The following is a 21,526-nucleotide window of genomic DNA, read 5'->3' on the forward strand; positions in this document are numbered from 1 at the left end:
ATCAGACTTCCCCGAACTAGTTTCCTAAATAAAAGGCAGGAACAGTAAGAAAAGTCAGACAGAAGTGATCATTAATAACAGCTGATCCCTGCGTACTGCTGAAACGTAACCAGTCACAACTTTACATACAGTTCGCCGTGTGAATTCATACGAATATGCAGTCGTGTTCCGAACGTCACAGTGCGTCACGGCTGAAACGTCCACAATGTCCGACCACGAGCTACGACACTAATGTAGCTAACAGAAGCGTACAGCCGCCGGTGTAGCACCGTGCACTGGATCCACGTGTCTTAACCCTCACGTACATCGTGTCGTGGGATATTTTATATATTAATAAATATATCATCTTTAGACAGAAGTACCGGTTCCAGCTCCAGAATTTAGGCCACACCCCCTTCCCTGGTGTCAGATGGAGTTCAGGCTGAACGTTTCCCCAAAGGTTCACACTGTACTAAACTGGAGGCTGTACGCAGAGACACTGTGCACGTTTCAGTGTGTTTAACACGTTAACACTCCATACAGAGGCAGTGTGATGAATCCTCCACGTGAGATTAGAGGCAACTTTCTCTTTAATAGAGAAACCAAAAAACCGATGATGTGATAATACTTCAGACATGATGTTTCTCATGAATCATGGTGTTGAGAAAATACAAAGTAAAGCAGCCCGTGTCGGCCGATTACAAGTTTCAACCGCAACAGAAAGGACAGCAGTCATCGTTACTGACGTGAGAGAGTTAAGGTAGTAGGTAGTTTTGCAGGTCCTGTTGCCTTCAAGGTCGCAGGTTTGAATCCCAGTCGCGAGAAGCAGCCTTAAGAAAAAAAATTATGTATATATATATATATATATATATATATACGTATATACATATACATACACACATATATATATATATATATGTATATATATATAAATAAATATATATGAGACATTTTCACCCTACCATTGCTTAACTGTGAACTTGTATGAAGCATGAGTGCTATGTACACAAATTACAATGGATGATGATGTCATCAGTTAATTAAATATACGGTAATTGGTCAGTCATACTGAGGCTCGCTTCCGATACGAATCCGATTCTCACAAGGATTTGAATTGTAGTGGATTTTTTTCTACACAATTACATGAGGCTTGAAATCTTTTTTAAGCTATACATGTCGTTTGACCCCTGCTCAAACTCCGCCCCCGTCCCGTCCCACTCTGTCCGGCGGCTGACCGAGAAATCGAGGCACTTGTTTAATACCATGTTTCCGTTACAGAATAGAAATGTCAAGCTTTCACCTGTACCAAGAAAGAAAGGAAACAAAACCCAAAACAAACGAAAAAAAAAAAACAGCAGAAAACAAGTTCATTTTTTTTTCTTTTTTTTTCTTGTTAAATAGTAATAAATACATGAGATGCAGTGGTTTTATCATTTTTTTTTTTCATTTTTTTTCTGAAGCAGGAGGGTTAAAAAGTTTTTTTTATTCATTTATTTTTATTTATTTATGTATTTATTTATTTAATTTATTTATTTATCTGTCGTTTTTCTTTAGCAGCAATCCGAACGTGGTTGAGAGTGGAGATAGCAGCCGAGAGAGAAGTAGTTCACTTTGTTTTTCCTTTTTTTTTGACTTCATGGTGGCTAACAGCACTCACAGAGTGTTGCAGAGGGAGAAGGACAGCGTAAGAGAGAGAGAGAGAGAGAGAGAGAGAGAGAGAGAGAGAGAATACAAATGTTGAGGGAATGAGAGACAGAGTAATCAAGAGCAATTTAAATGCGAGAAATAAACGAGTGTGAGATATATGAAGAAAAATAACGCAAGATAAGAGAAACAGAGGGAGAGAGATGGAGAGAGGGATAATGAAGAGTGAAAGGAGAAAGAGAAAGCTTAAACAATACAAAGAACGAGAGAAAAATCAACATTACGGTTAGTCTTAAAAGAGCCAGAGAGAGAGAGACAGATCGGGGGATGAGGGTGAGACAGGTGTGAGAGGATGATGATGATGATGATGAAGAAGAAGGCAGACGAGTTTGAAGAAGAAAAAAAAAACCCAAACAAACAAAAAGAAACAGGGAAGCATTTTGGTTTTACTGTGTGGCCGAGCACTTTATCATGGTTTTGTTATTTTTGTTGCTGTATCACCTGCTCCTGTGAGAGAGAACGTGTGTGTGTGTGTGTGTGTGTGTGTGTGTGTGTGTGTGTGTGTGTGTGTGACTACGGTTTCTGTCATTTTCTTCATTTTATTTGTTTCAGAGTTTGAGATCAGAGAAGCCAGTGTCAGCCAACCAGAATGAAAAACGTAACAAAAATGTGTGTCACCTGTCTGACAAAATAATAAATAAAACATCAAATAAATAAAAAAAACAAACACCACACCCACCTTGTCTTTCTCTCTCCCTCATCCCTCCATCCCTCTCTCTCTCTGTAGTGACTCTTAATAAATTAATTTATAAACAATATACACTCAGCACTAGACTTCAGAAAAACAACAGTATAAATCGTACTGGATCCTTCCTTCTCTCTCACACGTGTACACGCTGGAGAGGATGTGAATTATAGCTGTCACCTCCACCTAGATGTGTGTGTGTGTGTGTGTGTGTGTGTGTGTGTGTGTCGATACGACAGTCATACGATATATTGCGATATTAGTGTTCAGTCTCCCAGATATGGTGGCACGACAGCACAGAAACAGTGAAAGCTGATAAAACATTCCTGTTATAACTATTATAGAATATAAACAGCCCAATCGTATCACACGCACCATATTATCACATCATTTAAAGTATTTAACATCATATTTAAAGCTGAAGTTTGTTTAACGCTTTGTATTAAAAAGGTTACGAGCGTTTCTACAATTTCAGAGATAGTTATTGTACATGAACGGCTACCTCAGAGGCAGCAGAGGCAGCAGAGGCAGACGTTTATAGGCTGCTGTGTTTCTGCTACGTTTACAAAAAAAAACTGACTTTGTCTCTGCTGCCTGCTATAAAACATCTACAGTAACAATATCATGCTGAATATTGCGATATATCGTATAACCCATAATCGACACATGCAGATGCCATGGTGCTGTTTCTTCATCTCTCTCTCTCTCTCTCTCTCTCTCTCTCTCTCTCTCTCTAACCTTCATCACTCCAATCCAACGCTCGTCAATGTTTCGTTCCTCGGAAACAAAATAAAACAACAAAAATTCCAACAAAATAATCGTAAATCTCTCGCTGCAAACCTACCCTTAAATCACATAAAATCCCATAATAATAATAATAATAAGAAGAAGAAGAATTGATAATAGTAATAAAAACGAACCTTCTGACTCTCTCTGACGGCTTCACTCATCCCTCTGCTCACGTCGTTCTAAAATGTTTAACAATGTTATTTCCTTCTCACTTTCCTCCTCCTCCTCCTCCCCATGCAAAAGTTTGCAAAAAAAAAAGAAACGTAAAAGTTTTTTCTCTGTGTGGTGTTTCTGAGTGTGTGTGTGTGTGTGTGTGTGTGTACTACATGTCTGTGTATTTTTGTTTTTGTTAAATCATTTACGTTAAAATTTTTTTAGTTTTTCAATTTTTTCGTGTATGGCTTTGCGTAATTTGTTCAAGATTTATCAAGAGTTGGCCGCGCTCTGCCCGCCTCCACCCCCCCCACCTCCCATCATGATGGAATCCTCCGACGAATCGGGTCTAACCCCGCCTCTGGGAGGTGCTCCAGTAATTACTCCACCTCCCTGTGGTGGGTTGTTATTGTTGTTTCCGGGGTAACAGGGCGGGACATAGCCCATGCTGTCCTGAGTGGGCGGGGCTTGTGCGATCTGCTGCGTCTGAGAGGCCGTTCTAGTCCGAAAGGCAGAGATTCCCAGGTGGAGGTTGGAGGAGCCGTACTGACTGGAGTCCAGGCTCGACGGAGGAAGAGAAAGGGGCGGAGCCAAGGAAGACTGAGCCAATTGGTGATGGTGGTGATGCTGATGATGGCCGCCAAGACTCAGCTCGATGCTGTCCTGTGACGATGGCGGCGGCGATGACATCATCGCCTGGCCTTGCGAGCCTTGGCCTTGTGAGCCTGGAACTTGTGACCCTTGACCCTGGGCCGGACCCTGCTGGCGAAGCTGGCGGCCGTAGACAGGGTGTGGATGCAACGTCTCCATCATGGCCGCTCCGCTCAGGAAGTGGCGCTGCTGCGTAGCGGCCGGTTTGTGCAGCAGGAGCTGCGGGTACGACGAGTCACTACTATCACTGCCTGGCCAGATACGCAACTGCTGCTGAGACGGAGCCTACAGAGGACGACAGGAAGGAAGGACGAGAGGATGAAAGGTGTGAGGAGAGAACAGCAAGAAAGACAAGAGAGAGACAAGAAGAAAGATCAAGAGGAGATAAAAGAGGACAACAAGAGACAAAGAGGACAACAAGAGACATGTATTATTACAAATCGCTCCACTTTTAAAAAGGACAGAATTCAGGATCAATCGTCTCTGTGATTGGGTGAATATTCTACTAGACAGCACATCAGTGTGTAAGAGCAGAGAAGGAGGACTGACGAGATACCTGTGGGCTCTGCATCTCGTAGTCTGTGTGTGTGACGGCACTGTTGTAGTATCGGTTGCTGTACCGATAGTTTCGGTTGTCATTGGAAGAACCGCTGGATCCACCTGGGGTCAGGAAACACGGTTACAGGTGTCAATCTCAGTTGTTCAACAGTGTGTGTGTGTGTGTGTGTGTGTGTGTGTGTGTGTGTGTGTTTATGTGTGTGAGTGCATGTGTGTATGTACCAGAGCTGGACACAGAGCTGGTGGTGGAGGTGGAGTGGCTGTGGTCCATGGCTGGGCTGGTGGAGGTGGAGCTGCTGGTGTTTGTTCCCTCATCTGTGGTCTTTTTGAAGAAGTTGTGCTGCAGGGCGTAGAACGGCGTGATGCGCGTTTTGGGGTCATAATCCAGCATGCGCAGGATCAGGTCCTTAAACTTCAGATAATCACAAGGGGCGTGGCCTTGTTCCCCAGCTCGCCTTCCCCCAGGACCCCCAGTCTCCACCCCCAAAATCTCATGGAGACGCCGCGTTGCAGGAGGCTTATACTCCTGTAGGGGGTGGGGGGCAGAGAGAGAGGGGAGAGAGAGAGAGAGAGAGAGAGAGAGAGAGAGAGAGAGAGAGAGAGAGAGAGAGAAACACACACACAGAGAGAGAGACAAAGAGAGAGAGAGACAAAGAGAGAGAGAGAGACAAAGAGAGAGAGAGAGAGAGAGAGACAAAGAGAGAGAGAGAGACAAAGAGAGAGAGAGAGAGACAAAGAGAGAGAGAGAGAGAGACAAAGAGAGAGAGAGAGAGAGAGAGAGAGAGAGAGAGAGAGAGAGAGGGGGTTAAGAACAGAACACACTCCTCATCATCACATTAACTATCATCATGGCCTCAGTGTTGTGCACCAGCTGGTGTTTGGTAGACAAAATACTGTAGAGATCAAAAGTGGGACTAAAACCTTTTAGGTTAAATATAAATGTTAAAGTGAATTTAAGTACAGTTTAATATTTCAGCTACTAAAATAACACGTTGATGTCACGGTTTGTCTCCAGTGGGCGTGACCTGACATCAACATCCCTAAACTCTACTGTGATGAAGGTCATGATGTTTACAGACCGCACCATGTGACCGGCTACTGATTTACTGACTAATGAGTAAAACGTCACAAATAAACGTGTGCTAGTTACAGTGGCAGTGAGAGGGCGTCAGGTGAGAGGGCATGATGGGTAATGGGGAGGAAGTGAACAGGCGACTGAGTGTTGCTCGATGTTGTCTCCAGTGTAGATAACGTGAACAACAGCATCATTTGGTACGAGTGATTAAATGTGACGGTCTGCTGTGATCTGCCCCATGAGGGGGCTTTCTCCAGTGTTCCCAGTCAGTTCTCACAAGTTAACCAATAACATTCAACTGTGCATTCTGGGTAACAATGATCAAAGCACTAAGTGTTCAAGTGTGTGTGAACATACAGAACTCTATATGCATTCACATGATGCAACAGAAGAGCAAATCTAAACCGAGACCTCGAAGGACTCCTCAGAACGGTCCGACGGTGCGTGTAGTCTGACAACTGCTCACTTCTGTAGCTCCTATGTGTAAGTGCACTTTTACTGTTTGACAGAATGTAAGGACACAAACCATCTGGACATGGTTTCATCTCCTCCAGGCATACACCCCTCTCCTTACGTACACAACGTCAGCTGCCTGTCACTAGTGTGAACATAGCATAAGAGTGTGTGACTCTAGTGAGCTAAAGTAGCTACAGGAGATTACACTGGAGACCACGAATGAGCTTATTATAGTGATGAAGATGATGAAGATGATGATAAAGATGGTTTAAGTGCTATTCAAACACAATAATGAAACATATTGTTTAAAAAATTTGGCGTGGCTATAACAGATTTAATAACTTATAAATTACAGGGATTAATAAGTTGAATAGATTTAACAACTGATTAAAAGATGACAGTTGCTGATTGATTGTCTGTGTGTGTGTGTGTGTGTGTGTGTGATATAAAAGGGTGGGGCTTGATAGATTTAATGGTTAAAATGAGGGTTGTGATGTTTTGCTGGTATGTTTGACGTGAAAGGGAAGGGAACATAATGGGTTTGATGGTTAATTAGAAGCAGAGAGCTACTCACAGAGGCTGAAGGATAAAGTACCTTCTTTATGTCCTTGTTCTTCTTGACGGTCCACAGGCCGTCTGAGAGCTTATCAAAGTATTTACGTGCTTTAGGTGCCTGATCCAGCATGTGGTTTGGAGGAACACCCAGCACCTCCACAATCTTATTCATCTGATCCACCTAGTGGTCATAATAATAATAATAATAATAAATTACATAAAATTAGACACGAGAATGCAGAAAAGCTACAGGAAACACAGTGAAATGTCTTACTCATACAAGATGACTGGCTGGCTTTTAGTGTGTGTGTGTGTGTGTGTGCGTGTGTGTGTGTGTGTGCGTGTGTGTGTGTGCGTGTGTGTGTATACCTCATTAGAGCCACTGAATAGTGGCTCCCCCGTGTGCATCTCCACCAAGATGCACCCGAGACTCCACATGTCGATGGCCAGATCATACGGCATTCCCAACAACACCTCCGGAGAACGGTAGAACCGACTCTGTATGTACTGATAGATCTGTCTCACACACACACACACACACACACACACACACACACACACACACACACACACACAAAAGATGTGTCTTCATTTTGTTGAGTCATTTAGCTTTATTAAACAAGACAAAAAAGAAAAACAAAACAAGAATAAAATTGAGAAACAACACCAAAGAAGAAAAACTAAAACTTGTAGAGAAAATAAGGATAAGAACAGAATAATATATATATAAATAAATAGAAACTATAAATGTAATCCTTCTTCCAGTAGCTGAATTGGAAAAGCACTAATTTACTAATTAATTTTATTACATGCAACAATTAAGGGGAAATTTACATGTATTAAAAATGTAATAAAGACCCCCAGGGTTTAGCATTAAAAAACTACATAAATCTTCCTCAGAAATATGTAGTAACACCGTTCCTCCACTTGGGGGAAGCACAATGTGAGTGTGAGTCTGTGATAAAGAGGACGTCATGGCTGATAAGCTCATAAAGGTAGCAGTGAGTCTCTTTCTCCAGCAGAGGGCATCAGAAAATGTGTGTGTGTGTGTGTGTGTTTGTATATGTGTGTGTGTGTATGAAGAGGATAAATCAGAAGTTGATGGAAAATCATTACTGGAGTTAAATAGCACATTAGGGAAAAATAATGTTTTTGCTCAGGATAACTGTGTGTGTGTGTGTGTGTGTGTGTGTGTGTGTGTGTGTGTGTGTCTCACCCTCTGGCCAAGCTGACAGGAGCTGCCGAAGTCAACAATTTTGATGGCACTGCGTTTGGGGTTACACAGCAAGATGTTCTCAGGCTTCAGGTCGCAGTGGATGATGCTGAGCTCAGGTGTGGCTAAGAAGAGCAGCGCCGTGCACAGCTGCTGAGCGAACTTCCGTGTCAAGTTGAGCGACACGCCACGGAAATTAGTGTTACGCAGCAGATCGTACAGGTTATAGGAGAGCAGCTCAAACACCAAACACAGGTGATTACGGAACATGAAGTGCCGCTTTAGGTGGACTGAGAGAGCGAGAGAGAGAGAGAGCAAGAGAGAGAGAGAGAGAGAGAGAGAGAGAGACCAAGAGAGAGAGAGAGAGAGAGAGAGAGAGAGAGAGAGAGAGAGAGAGAGAGAGATTTTCACTTCCATACTGGAACTTCATTGCTAATGTAGCTAAAATAAGTGTAAGTTTATTGCCACCAAATTTTGATAGTGCTCTAAATCTGTGTGTGCGTGTGTGTGTGTGTGTGCATGTGTGTGTGCATGCGTGTCTGTGTGTGCGTGTGTGTGCATGTGTGTGTGCGTGCGTGTGTGTGTGCGTGTGTGTGTGTGCCTGCGTGTGTATACACACCTATATAGTATTTCATCTCAGTGTCGTGTTTGTTCATGAGCTCGAGGAGCCTGAGCTCAATCTGTGCCTGGTTCAGGAAGGCTTTTTTATTCTTGATGATCTTGATGGCCACCCACTCCTGCTCGTGGTGATCGTACGCCTTCACCACCTGTGTACAAAGGTGAAAGGGTCAAAGGTCATGGGGACAGCAGCCATTAACAAGATTATTCTTATACTTTAGTGTGATGCCAGACTCTCTCTCTGTCACTCAGTCTGTGTTTGTCTCTCTCTATAGGTCTGTCTATGAGTGCATCTGTCTCTCTATGTACCTGTCTCTGACTGTCTGTCCCTTTTGTCTATGTGTCTCACGGTCGAACCTTTGTGTCTTTACCCCTACCCACCCCCATGAGCTATCCCAGCATGCACTTGAAGAGCCTCACCTGTCCAAAGGAGCCCTTGCCGATGAGTGAGTCGATTTCGTAACGGTCAAGCCACTTCTCCCCGTTCTTCACGATGTAGTCGTAGTTGTCGTCATCGTAGCCGTCGTTGTAAACTTTCCGCTCTTTCTTGGTGCTCGAGTCCTCGGGCGGAACCTGCTGCGCACGTCGCTTCTTCTTAGTGTAGTACACCTGAGTGGTAAACAATATGGCTCATATTTACTGAAACATGTACACATTTAATGCCACGTCTGTGTGTGTGTGTGTGTGTGTGTGTGTGTGTGTGTGTGTATGTATGTATGCACGTTACCTCATTGATGTGCTTGTAAGTCTTGATGAGATCAACTGAGAGTTTTCTGAGTGGCGCACTCGCGGGGTCTCTGAAACTCGGTGGGATCCTCCTCTGCAGAATGGTCATATCAGACAGCACCTACACACATCACAGGGGTCAAAGGTCATCGGTTGAGCAGGGGTGTGTGGTCTTGCACCCATCACAAGGGACTAAATTAATTAATGTTACTGTGAATTGTAGTGAAACGATCTGAAATGAAACGGACAATTAAAACAGCTAACAACAGAAGTGTAAAGAAATACTGGTAAAGTTTGGCAGTTAGCTAAACAACTGCTAAACTGATGAGTTATAAGAAGCTCAGACTCAGAAATGTCCTGAAACACATTCTGATTGGTTAGTGAGCCGGAATCTGATTGGCTATCTGAACACTGAGAGGAAACTTGTATATTAAAATGTGTTGTTACGTAATCGTTACATCAACAGTGAGGAATTTTCTCATTCCAGAACTTTCATTTTCAGATGTGTGTAACTTCTCACCCCATCTGTGCTCTGATTGGTCATCTGACTGAACAACACATGAGAAAACAAAACAATACAATACCTGTGTGTGTATGTGTGTGTGTATGTGTGTGTGTGTACCTGCTGCTGTTCTGCCATGGACTGGATGTTGCTTAATCCAGGATGAGTGTGCTGGCTCGACATGTTTCGCTCAGCGGGGGAGAAACACAGGGACGAGGAGGGGGGCATACATCCTGAACCTGAGAGAGAGAGAGAGAGATACAGACAGAGACAGAGAGAGACAGACAGAGAGAGAGAGAGAGAGACAGAGAGAATGACAGACAGAGAGAGAGATACAGAGCCTTAGTGTTGATGTGTCCAGTAAGTGATATATCATGATACAACAATATTGTTATTATGAATGTATTAAAATGGTCCTGAAAGGGGCGGAGCTTAGTTTAGAGAGATAACATCTATAATTTCCCAACAAAGCCTGAGACTTTTTTTTGACCAACACGTTTGTGATAATATTGAGAACAGTAATAGAATTTTACGTCTAATGATATTACAATTATTGTAGCCATAATACACAGAGTTAATCATTACACAATAGTAAAAAAAAACATACTTTTGTGTGTGTGTGTGTGTGTGTGTGTGTGTGTGTGGATTCACAGTTAACTTTTTAAAATCAGCTTGACATTCATGTGACTTCAGGAACTCTAAATAACACACACTTGTGTAAAAGGGAGCAACACAAAGGCAACACAAAGCATCAGTGAATACAACAATGAAAACTATAAATAAGAATCAGAGGCAGTTAGAGCGAAAGAGAGAGAGAGAGAGAGAGAGAGAGAGAGAGAGAGAAAGTGTAATGTCCTTTAGTACATGTTACACAACTTCATTCACACAGCAACAGTGATGCTGCAGTGACGAACACAAACACATCCACACTCTTAATGTTTAATTTATACAACTGTCTTTCATTTTAATCCTCATGCTTCATTACATACACTCACATGTACACACACACACACACACACACACACACACACACACACACACACACAGCAAATTACACTGCCCTAATTTTAGCCAGATATGAGAGCGTGTTAAAAAAATGTCACGCTGGCCCTTTAAACATTGAGAACTTCCTGACTGTGACGCCCAACTTGCTGTGCTGTGATTGGTGAAGCAACCCCTCCTTCGTCATCCTTATTGGCTGCTGGTATCCAAGGGCTGGCCGGCGAGGTCTCTATAAATAAACCTGAGAAGCTTGTGCTGTATCAGCAAGCCTTCCCATAATGCCCTTCTCTTTCTCTCTAGGCCTATCCTATGCTCTGTGTGTGTCACATGAATAATACATAGTAAAATCACACACACACACACACACACACACACACACACACACACACACACAAATATCACAGCTGATCAAATACAGCTGCCAGCTGTCAATCAAGGGTGTTACTATGGCAACAGTCCAGCCCCACTCCCTGTCTCTAAGGCCCAGGAAGAGAAGGGGCAGAGAGAGAGAGAGAGAGAGAGAGAGAGAGAGAGAGAATATATATATATATATGTGTGTGTGAGTGTGTGTGAGAGAGAGAACAGCTGTACTGCCCTCCACCACTCATTCCCTGTTAGGGTAACAGAAGCTGAGAGCCAAAGTTAGACATGAGGGCTGAATGCAGGTACTGTATGTGTGTGAGCTTATATACATCAACACGTCATATTGTAAATGTGGACACTGCGCTTGTGTTCAAAATAAAACACTCTGTGGGTCGTGCTGTTACAAGTAAATAATCCACAACAGGTTTTGAGTTCTGTTACCGTAGTGATGTTGATTGTCTTCATACACGAGCTGTTATAGCTATAGACATGATAACATCAGATGGTGATAAAAAGTGTAAAGACTGGTGTATGACATATTATAGCTCTCTATTAGACATCCTAATGTCAGTGACACTTTACCCTCTGTGTGTGTGTGTGTGTGTGTGTGTGTGTGTGTGTGTGTGTGTGTGTGTGTGATAAGTGATAAAACCGTTAGCTAGGTGTTTTATTCATTATTAGCATTGCTATTATTAGCATTACATGTAAGCTTTTCTCAGAAGAGAACACACACACACACACACACACACACACACACACTGTTTGTGATTTAAATCAAACCGTACAGAATAAATATGGTGCCGAGTATCGTCTCAGACCCAAGGTTTCAGTATCGTATCGTTCCCTCTTTAGCTATTTAAAACTGATCGTTTATTTACATCACAATAAACACCTGCAGTACGTCATACTTTTTCTCATGTTGTTTTGATACTGAATAAAAAAGTGAGAATGGTTCTAAGTGGAACCCAGGTCTATAATCTACTGTTCTAATGTGAACTTTAGCCGTGAGCATGGCTGAGTCAGACTCACTCTATTAATACAGCGGTCAAACGGTGACACCGGGAAACCGACACCTCACTCACAGCATTAACATTAAAAATAATATAAACCCTATCACCCCTTTCTGCACACACACACACTCACACACACAAACACTCACACACACACACACTCACACACAAACACACTCACACACACACACACACACACAAACACATACACACACAAACACACACACACATATTAACAATAACTAAAAACAACTAATAAAAACTAAATCAAAAGAAAGAAAGAAGCAGTGGAGGTGAGTTAAAATGGTTAATTCCACAGCCCAGGTTTAGGTTCAGACAGATACACTGATGTAATATCCTCCCTATGAACAGTAATAAACTTTATTATGTACAGATACAGCGGTATATGAACTGTGTGTTTTACAAACGTCCTGGAACATCGTGATGTATTTCTGCCGTATCACCGACCCAGCTTTTTAACTCAACCCGACCCAGCACAGCTTTTACACACACACACACACACACACACACACACACACACACACACACACACACACACACACACACACACACATAAACACACACGCATCCACGCACACATACATACACACACGGCTCACCGCAGCATGATGCAACATTCAGAAAAAGGAACCTGATAGAACTTTTTTTATTTTATTTTATGCTGTTAAAAAATTTTAAAAAATCTGTTGGGGTTCGTGTCCCAAACCACACACCATACTCACTCTTTGGGCCACACATCTTCTAGTGCAGTGCATCATGGGTATTCTGTATTATTACTACAAAGTACTGCATCCACTGTGGGATTTTGTGAGTGAGAGAGTGTTCACTGTAGTTTGGGACACAACTCTGTGAAAGAGGAATGGAAAAAAAGAGAGAAAAGAAACAGTTGCTCTGTGTGTGTGTGTGTGTGTGTGTGTGTGTGTGTGTGTGTGTGTGTGTGTGTGTGTGTGTGTGTGTGTGTGTGTTGTCCAGGATGGACTGTACACATCCAGTGCTCAATAACATTTTCTCTCTCATTAACAAAAGAAACTCGTGGAGGATGTGTAGAACCAACCAATCAGAGCATGAAGGATGAATTGAGAGATAAACAGAAAGACGAGTGACATAATTTCCTGGAAAGTGTCGAAGGTCAAACAGCTTTGGAAGAGTTTACTGTGTAGCATCTGGGCTGTTAATCAGTTACACAATTACACTGTACACACATGTAACACACAGGGACATGGAATACACCTGGAAGTGACCTAGTGCAGAAATAAGACACATAAAATACAGCCTTATTTGTAAGACAGCTTTAGGAGAACCTCGAAATATCACGATTTAATCACAGAACCAAGGATCAGCATCCCCCCCCCACACACACACACACGTACATACAAACACACACGAGCGCACACACACACACGTACATACACACACGCACATACACACACACACACACACACACGTACATACACACACGCACATACACACATACACACACACACACACAGTCCAAACTCCACTGAGCAAATATATAGCTGTTCACAATCATCACCTTTACCTGCAAATTCAAATGAAATCAAAATAAGGATTAAGTATCTTAAATCCTTTATAAAGAATAAAGAGTGTCTAAGGAAAGTGTACAAGTGTGCAGAGGAATTCTGACTCTGAATAACAATCCTGACTCTGACTCTGAATAACAACCCTGACTCTGACTCTGAATAACAATCCTGACTCTGACTCTGAATAACAATCCTGACTCTGACTCTGAATAACAACCCTGACTCTGACTCTGAATAACAACCCTGACTCTGACTCTGAATAACAACCCTGACTCTGACTCTGAATAACAATCCTGACTCTGAACAGCAGCCTGTAAAAATGACACAAATTAACACCAAGTTAAAAGTGTAATGTTAAACCTGATGTGTTGGAGCTGTGAGGTTTGTGTCTATGTTTAAGACTGTTACTCATACAGCTGAAACACACACACACACACACACACACACACACACAGGGCAGCACACGAGACGACAGAAATAGACAACAGCAGAAAAGTCGGCTGGATACACAGATATAAATAACCACACAATAAGTGAAGGGGCAATAAGCACAAGTGTTGCTGGGTTGCCAGGGTTTTTAATAGATCCCCTCATTTATGGAAAACAGTTAGAATCACAGAATGTATAGACATTGAGTTGACACACTTCTCCCTCTCTCTCTCTCTCTCTCTCTCTCTCTCTCTCTCTCTCTCTCTCTCTCTCTCCGTCGTGTGCTAGTTAACAGAGCGGCAGAGAAGAGAAGAGAAGAGAAGAGAAGAGAAGAGAAGAGAAGAGAAGAGAAGAGAAGAGAAGAGAAGAAGAGAAATGACATCTGGATCCCTCTGTTATATGACTGTACAAAATGACAGAACTTTAATATTAATTTTACTTACTTAAGTTAGTGCTTTATCGTGATCAGAAAATATACGTATAAATAAATGTATTTTTTACTACATTAAAATGGTGATATGGGTGTAGCTTAGAGGATGACATGCATCCAGGGTTCCACATAAACACTACATGCCCACAACATTCAGTGTAGTGGGAGGGTCCCGAACCTCACCCCCTGTTCGATTATAGAGAACACATAAACGCCATCACTGGCCTATTCTGGTCGCGTCCCACTACACACACAGTGTTACAGGCAACACAATCGAAAGTGCACTGGGGACAAAGCACACACACACACACACACTATTCACCCTTCTGTAGACCACATAAACGTTTTACATCTCTACTGCAGTGTACGTGATTTGACGAGTCAGCTGGTTTTCTGCACCATACCTAAGACCACTTCCTCTCTCCAATAACAAAACATTGTTACCACTTCCTGTTTACTGCTCTGTTTGCAAACATATTTAGCTCCTCCCACAACTCTGACAAAACACAAAATCAGATGAAGCACAAACCACCCGACGCTGAGCCCAGAGCTGATGACAACACCGTTACATCATTTACATTTACATGTACAGCATGTGACAGACCCCTTATCCAGAGCGACGTACATAAGCCCTTAAATCTCTAACACTGAATACATTAATGCTGCTCACTGGGTTACAGACTTAAGATACCATGAGTTTAAAACTTTTGTTCAGTTTCAATGAAAAAGTGTCAAAGGTTTTTTTTGTTTTGTTTTTTCCCATCAACAGAGTCAAAGAACAGTCAAAGAACAGTCAAAGAACAGTCAAAGAACAGTCAAAGAACAGTTACAGCAGAATTCTGCACACTAACTGGTTCACTAATAACAGGAAATAGTGAAGTGCGTACGGCTAAGTACGGTGACCCATTCTCAGAATTTGTTCTCTACATTTAACTCATCCAAAGTGCACACACACAGCAGTGAACACACACACAGCAGTGAACACACACACAGCAGTGAATACACACACATCAGTGAACACACACACAGCAGTGAACACACACAAACCGTGAACACACACCATGAACACACACCCATAGCAGTGGGCAGCCATTTATGCTGCGGGGCCTGGGGAGCAGTTGGGGGGGTTCCGTGCCTTGCTCAAGGGCACTTCAGTCGTGGTATTGCCGGCCCGGGACTCGAACCCACAACCTTAGGGTTAGGAGTCAGACTCTCTAACCGTTAGACTACGACATCCCGTATTAAATGTTAAATTTTTCTGAAATATTTTCACTTCTTGTGCTTTAAAAAAACAAATAATTTAATTACAAACAGAAATTATACAGATGTTCATTCCCAAAGCAAGAAAACTGTAAACAAATAAAAACTAAAGACCTACTAAAGACCTGTCAGCGTTTTGTGACTAAGCCTAAATATTGTGATCAATACCCAGCTGTGATCACACTTACACACTATGTCATAAAGCTGTAATAATCTCATACACAGTAGTCTAGTGCTGAAAAACTCCAACAGCAAATCCGAAGTGAGCTGTACGTAGGGGTGGAGTTTAAACCTTCGTTAAGGTTTTATTAGCTAATATATTTGAACCTAAGTGTGAGTTCACAGAGACATTTAGTCTTACGCTTCTGACTGAGCGCTGGACGACATCGCGACATCACATCACAGTATCACAAAAGAACTCAAAACATTTCCAGGAAACACACAAGTACAAAAAGGTCCAGTTCATCTGATCATTCCTATAGACGCTCGTCTCAGGTTCATCTTGTTTCTTATGAATGTTTATCCATACTTACATCTCTAGTGTGTATACACACACACACACACACACGATGTTTCAGGTGATCTTTTTCTAGGTAAAGACTCGCACAAACGTGTTCCTGAATAATCTGAATAATGACTGGCTTAAGAGCTGAAGCACAAACTTGTGATTGGTCGAAAACTCTTACGCTTTATACAGTGACTTACTTCTAAATGATCAACGAGACTTTTGATTATGAATCTCTTTCACAATACATGACAATGTAACTGCAGATAATTCCTAAAATGTTAACAATTATTCCTCTGAGCCAAAAGATTTGACTCTCTACACTATGAAGTGTTATGAGAGAGTCGAATCCCAGTCACGTCGCTCACGTCGTTCACCAAGCACAGTACAGCATGTTATAAACGCTGTCGGACTGCAGGAAAGCCTTCAGTAATGACAGAATCATGAGATGGACATTTCTCTTGCTTTATTGTTGTTATGTCGCGTTATGTCTGTGTTTCCGTTGTCGAGCGCTCGCTTCTCTCTGCTCTGCTCTAACATTCCCAGCAACAGGATGATCATCACTGAGCTCACAGCACAGCGCAGTGCGCATCCAACCTGCGCAAAACACACACACACACACACACACACACACATCTCTCTGTCCATTTCTGCAGTATTGTGTCAATCTTTCCCATGATGGTTTGAGGGAATGAAACTAAAACAATAGAGGGAAGAGGAACAAGAATCCGTGTGGGTGTTTTATGATACAAAACAAACCATGGAGCAGGTTCTCCAAACTACAAGCTGAAAACACACCTTATTTTAAACGTAGTTTGTTCTCTGAAGACCAGTAGGTGTGTGCTGATATTCAGTATCGACATGCAACACACACAAACACACACACAAACACACACACAATATTGTGCCTACTTACAAGAATAAATCTTGCAATTCTACCCTAATTGTGTGAACTTTGAGGAAGTAGATTGAATTAACTTTTCATGATAACATCGCAGACTGTGTCTTAAATTACACAATCATCACTATATTCAAAATTCAGATGAACACATGGTACATTCCAATCTGGACTAATCCAAGTTTAGCCCAAGAGAGCAAGATGTGATGAAAGAACTTTTTTTTCTGGTCTACTAAAAAAGGTTTTACTTGCAGAAGTTATTATTCTCTGTGCCGTGTACTGATGTAAACACTTTATCCTTTTTTTTTTTACTTTATCACTATAGTAACTACACGTTTATTTTATCGTAAAGCTAAATTGATTTCATTGTACGTGCGCCGTCAGCTGAACAAACTTACACCAGTAAGTTACGTTATCGTTATGCTAGCTAGCTAAGCGTAACCACCTTGATGATCTACAGACACTCCCAATGGACACCAGCTAATGAACAGAACAGAAGGATGGTGACGATCGTCTGCAATGTCCACGAGACCGGCACTGACTAGGCCAAAGTGTGAAGACAGTAAAGACAATGTGAAGACAGAGGGCGTACTAACTTTTGGACGGCTTCCGGAGCAGGTGAGACTGCGGTACGTAGCGACTTTGATCCGAGGTGCCGACCCAGGAGTCGGTCGACAGGTTGGCGACCATTCTGTTAGAAGGCTGCGGCTTCTCCTCCACGGATGAAGTGATCACCATCGGAAAGGCTTTTGTGTGGAGCTCCTTCAAAGAATTACATCAATCAAGTTTGTTTGTTTTGTAATGAAAGAAAATAAAAGGATGAAACAATCACTTTGGGGGCAAGTTGTCAGGATAATCCAATCCACGTGCTGAAAAGAAGCTTCAGTATGCGTGATGTATATCCAATAGATTAGACAGAATCAAACTTAACGTCAGTGATGACGAAAGTATTCCTCAATCGCCAGCAGATTCCTGAAGTGACAACACAGATGAACGAAAAAAAAGGCACCGTTCGTTTCTTGCAATGCTGTTTCGTGTTCTGTCCGTGCTTTTCTCTTTATTACAGTAAATCTAAGGCAATGGATTGGGCTTTTAGGCAACGATGCTCATAAAAAATATAACATACATATTCATATTCAAACTACAACTCTGCAATATATATCATGTATATATACACATATATATGTATGTATATATATATATGTATATATAAATATATATATACACACACACACACATATATATATATATACGCTCTGTTACATATATGGACTATATATCTATATATATATATGTATTATATATCTATATTTGTCTATATATATGTACATATATACATATATATATACGTATATATATACATATATATTTCTTTGATGGTAATGGAGTGAAATTATTTGGTTACTAAAGTTAGCTTTTCTTGCATTGTAGCTAGTTTTATCTTCGTCCTCCAGTACTGAGGAATCCAGCTGAAGACCAGTTTTGACACTGGACAGTTTTCCAGACTGGATATCAGAGCAGCTGAACCTGGGAGTGCTGGTGTGCTCACGATGGGGGTAAGGGGGTGGGTATCTTCATTTCCAACGCCAATTACCCCATCCTATATCTAAAAATAGCAAGGGCTTCTTAGGATTCGTGTGTTGCACCCCACAGAGTTAGTGAGTCCAAAGGGCAGATGGATGGCCTCGTCTCTTGGGGGTTTAACCTTGCAGCTATAATCCTGATAGGCGGCGAGGCAAGAGGCGCTGTTACAGTCCACACAAAGTCAAAAGCAAACATTCAAAGATGTCCAAAAGGAGAGCGGGGTGTCAAGCTCACAACCGTGTAGCGATCAGTGTAGGTTTTTGTGCATGCGTAAATAAAGAATAACTAAGCAAAGTGCATAAGTGCAAGATAAGTTATAGGCACAAAACTAATATTGAAGTCTCTGTCCATTCCAAGATAGATTGAGAAGAGATGAAACAAAGAAACACAATTCGTCCAAACTTTAAATGACAATATGAGCGAGAACACAAAGCTTCACTCCAGTTAGACCAGGCTTCAGCTGAGCTTGTGCTTCTTCTTGTGTATGATAAAAACCAGTCTCAAACAAATCCAGGACCCAGATGTTGTCTAACAGTGCTAGATGTTCAGAGCTTGACTCCCAGCTGAGCAGAATTGATCTTCATCACTCCACACTTCCATCCTGAGCAGTGCGTCTGTTACCCGGAGCTTTAACCGTCTCCCAGGTCTCACAGCCTCTTATTCCACCCCAACACAACAAAGCGACACCATCCTGGATATCTCCTGATGATGTAGATTGTTCAGAAGGGTGTTGTTTCTTCTCTGTCGACCATGTTTTTCCTTCACAGCCAGGTTTAATTTGGCGTTATTATTATTCCTTGTTGTCTATAAGCCGCTGTGGCCGGCGCTCCATCCACACCCTGTGTTGATGGACTGTACCATATGCGCTCGGAGCGCGGGGGTGGTGGACGTGACACATACAGCCTACATTAGCTCTGTGTCGTAAGCTCAGCTTTGACGCAACAACACACTCTTTCAGCACTCAAAAAAAATTTAAACAAGTGTTTTTTTTATGATAATAAATTGTAATAATAATAATACACGTCTTTTGAACATTATAATCCCCCTTTTTAATATTTAGTAGTTGTGCCAAACGGTTGCTTTCCATTTATAGTAGTTTTGCAGATGGTCCAGGATTCACACAAGCTCTTATATATATATATATATATATATATATATATATATATATATATATATATAGATATATATATATATATATATATATATATATACACACATACACACACACACACACACACACTAGGGCAATACCTACTTCACAGTCACTTTAAATAAAGCCAGGGTAACCTGCTGATGTATGTAGTGACCCTCACCTCAGTGTAAAACAACAACATATCGAAACTATTCTCCATAATGACATTATTGTATAGATCCCGATGTCTTAGATAATAATTTTTCTGTCTATAAAATACTTTTTATTTATTTATTTATTTATTTTTCTTTGCCCTTTAGAAGAGTTTAACCGAACTTTTCTAGCCCCCTCGGCGTGTGCTAAAGCGCGTGCACGTCACGGCTTTTCGCTGACGCGCGTTCACGTCTTACAATCTCCCTCCTCCCTCACAGCATCCCACCAAGCACCCCCCTCCCCCCGCATTCCCGCCCGCGTGCGCGTTCGAAGGCTCTTGTTGCTAGCCGACGCCACGGCAGTCGGCGGATGATTGGTCAGACGAGACTCTTTCGCCTGTTTTCATTGGTCAGAGCGATATGTGGGCGGAGTGTAAGAGTAAAAGCGAGGCTGCACTCATCTCCTCCCTGTTGTCTCTAAACGCAGCGCGGAGCCGAAATGGCGCTGAATGGCGCCAAAATAACACACAAAACTCCAGCAGGTAAAGTGAGCTGAGTGAAGAACAGCAGCGCGGTCAGAATTACACCAAACATCTCACTGTCCGTGTTTATCTAACATGAGCCTAATGAGGAACAACGAAGGGCTGGAAGCGCTGCCCTTTATACTGTACATCATTCTATTTCACATAAATCTCACATCCCAGTGTATAAACTGGGTATAATAATAAATACTACACGTGTCCTTTTTTAATAAACTTTTTGAAGGTTAAATTTTACTAATGGAAATTAAATAGAAGAATAAACACAATCTACAAAAATGTTCCTTTTTCAGCATTATACCATTGCACGGTGCAAACTAATAATATGTTATTATATTTGTGTTTACAACCACCACTATTTATTGTCATGTATTTACATGTAAAACTACATAAAATGTCCTTAAATAAAATGCTCATTTTTGTAAATGTAATTAAAGCACAAAGCCTTTATGATGATGAGGATGATGATGATGATGATGATATCTCACTTGTTCCTACAGCAGCGTGCAAAATACAACAATCAATAAAACTCTCAATGAATCGTTTCTCGCAAGGCAAAGTGTGACTCTTCATATACATCACGTTTGCAAAGCTCTGAGGAAAAAAAGAAAGACAGAAAGAAAGACAGAAAGGAAGGAAGGAAGGAAGGAAGAGAAAAAAAAAGCCAAGGCGAAGATTCCGGGACTCTCACGTGCCTCGGAGCGAAATTCCACCCGGCAACTACACAGTGTGCCATGGCAACAGCCTCGCCATTGGTCCCCGGCGCGTTTTGAAATTACCAATGGGAGGACCGGAAGCGGGTGATGCGTGTTGCTAGGTAAACATGATGCAGTGGGAAGACATGGTTATAGAGGAACTTCAACTGAGGAAGAAGAAGAAGCTAAAGGAGCGAATTACAATTACACTGCGGGGAGGTTGTGTTTCAGCTGCACAAGTATCCCCCGCCCTTTTTTTTAAACATACATTACATTACACACTCAGATCAGTTTAGACTTC

General features: G+C 41.9%; 1 protein-coding gene across 4 annotated transcripts in view; it reads right to left on the minus strand.

The window, feature by feature from the left end:
- Positions 1-2,202: 2,202 nt before the first annotated feature.
- The window catches only part of dyrk1b (dual-specificity tyrosine-(Y)-phosphorylation regulated kinase 1B), a 31,388-nt gene continuing 12,064 nt past the window's right edge, over positions 2,203-21,526 (minus strand). The window contains exons 2-12 of one of the 4 annotated variants that reach the window (XM_027155909.2): positions 17,720-17,885; positions 9,785-9,903; positions 9,164-9,283; positions 8,857-9,045; positions 8,438-8,585; positions 7,822-8,108; positions 6,975-7,121; positions 6,625-6,786; positions 4,742-5,045; positions 4,518-4,621; positions 2,203-4,246 (exon numbers count right to left, since the gene is read on the minus strand). In XM_027155909.2, coding sequence (XP_027011710.1) covers positions 3,584-4,246; positions 4,518-4,621; positions 4,742-5,045; positions 6,625-6,786; positions 6,975-7,121; positions 7,822-8,108; positions 8,438-8,585; positions 8,857-9,045; positions 9,164-9,283; positions 9,785-9,903; positions 17,720-17,861 — 2,385 coding nt within the window. In that variant the 5' untranslated portion in view covers positions 17,862-17,885 and the 3' untranslated portion in view covers positions 2,203-3,583. Of the gene's footprint in view, positions 4,247-4,517; positions 4,622-4,741; positions 5,046-6,624; positions 6,787-6,974; positions 7,122-7,821; positions 8,109-8,437; positions 8,586-8,856; positions 9,046-9,163; positions 9,284-9,784; positions 9,904-17,719; positions 18,309-21,526 lie in introns of those variants that run through there. The other 3 variants (XM_047808448.1, XM_027155841.2, XM_027155983.2) reach the window with 3 other exon arrangements.

Source organism: Tachysurus fulvidraco, chromosome 25 (genome assembly GCF_022655615.1).
Source record: "Tachysurus fulvidraco isolate hzauxx_2018 chromosome 25, HZAU_PFXX_2.0, whole genome shotgun sequence".
Classification (NCBI taxonomy): Eukaryota; Metazoa; Chordata; class Actinopteri; order Siluriformes; family Bagridae; genus Tachysurus; species Tachysurus fulvidraco.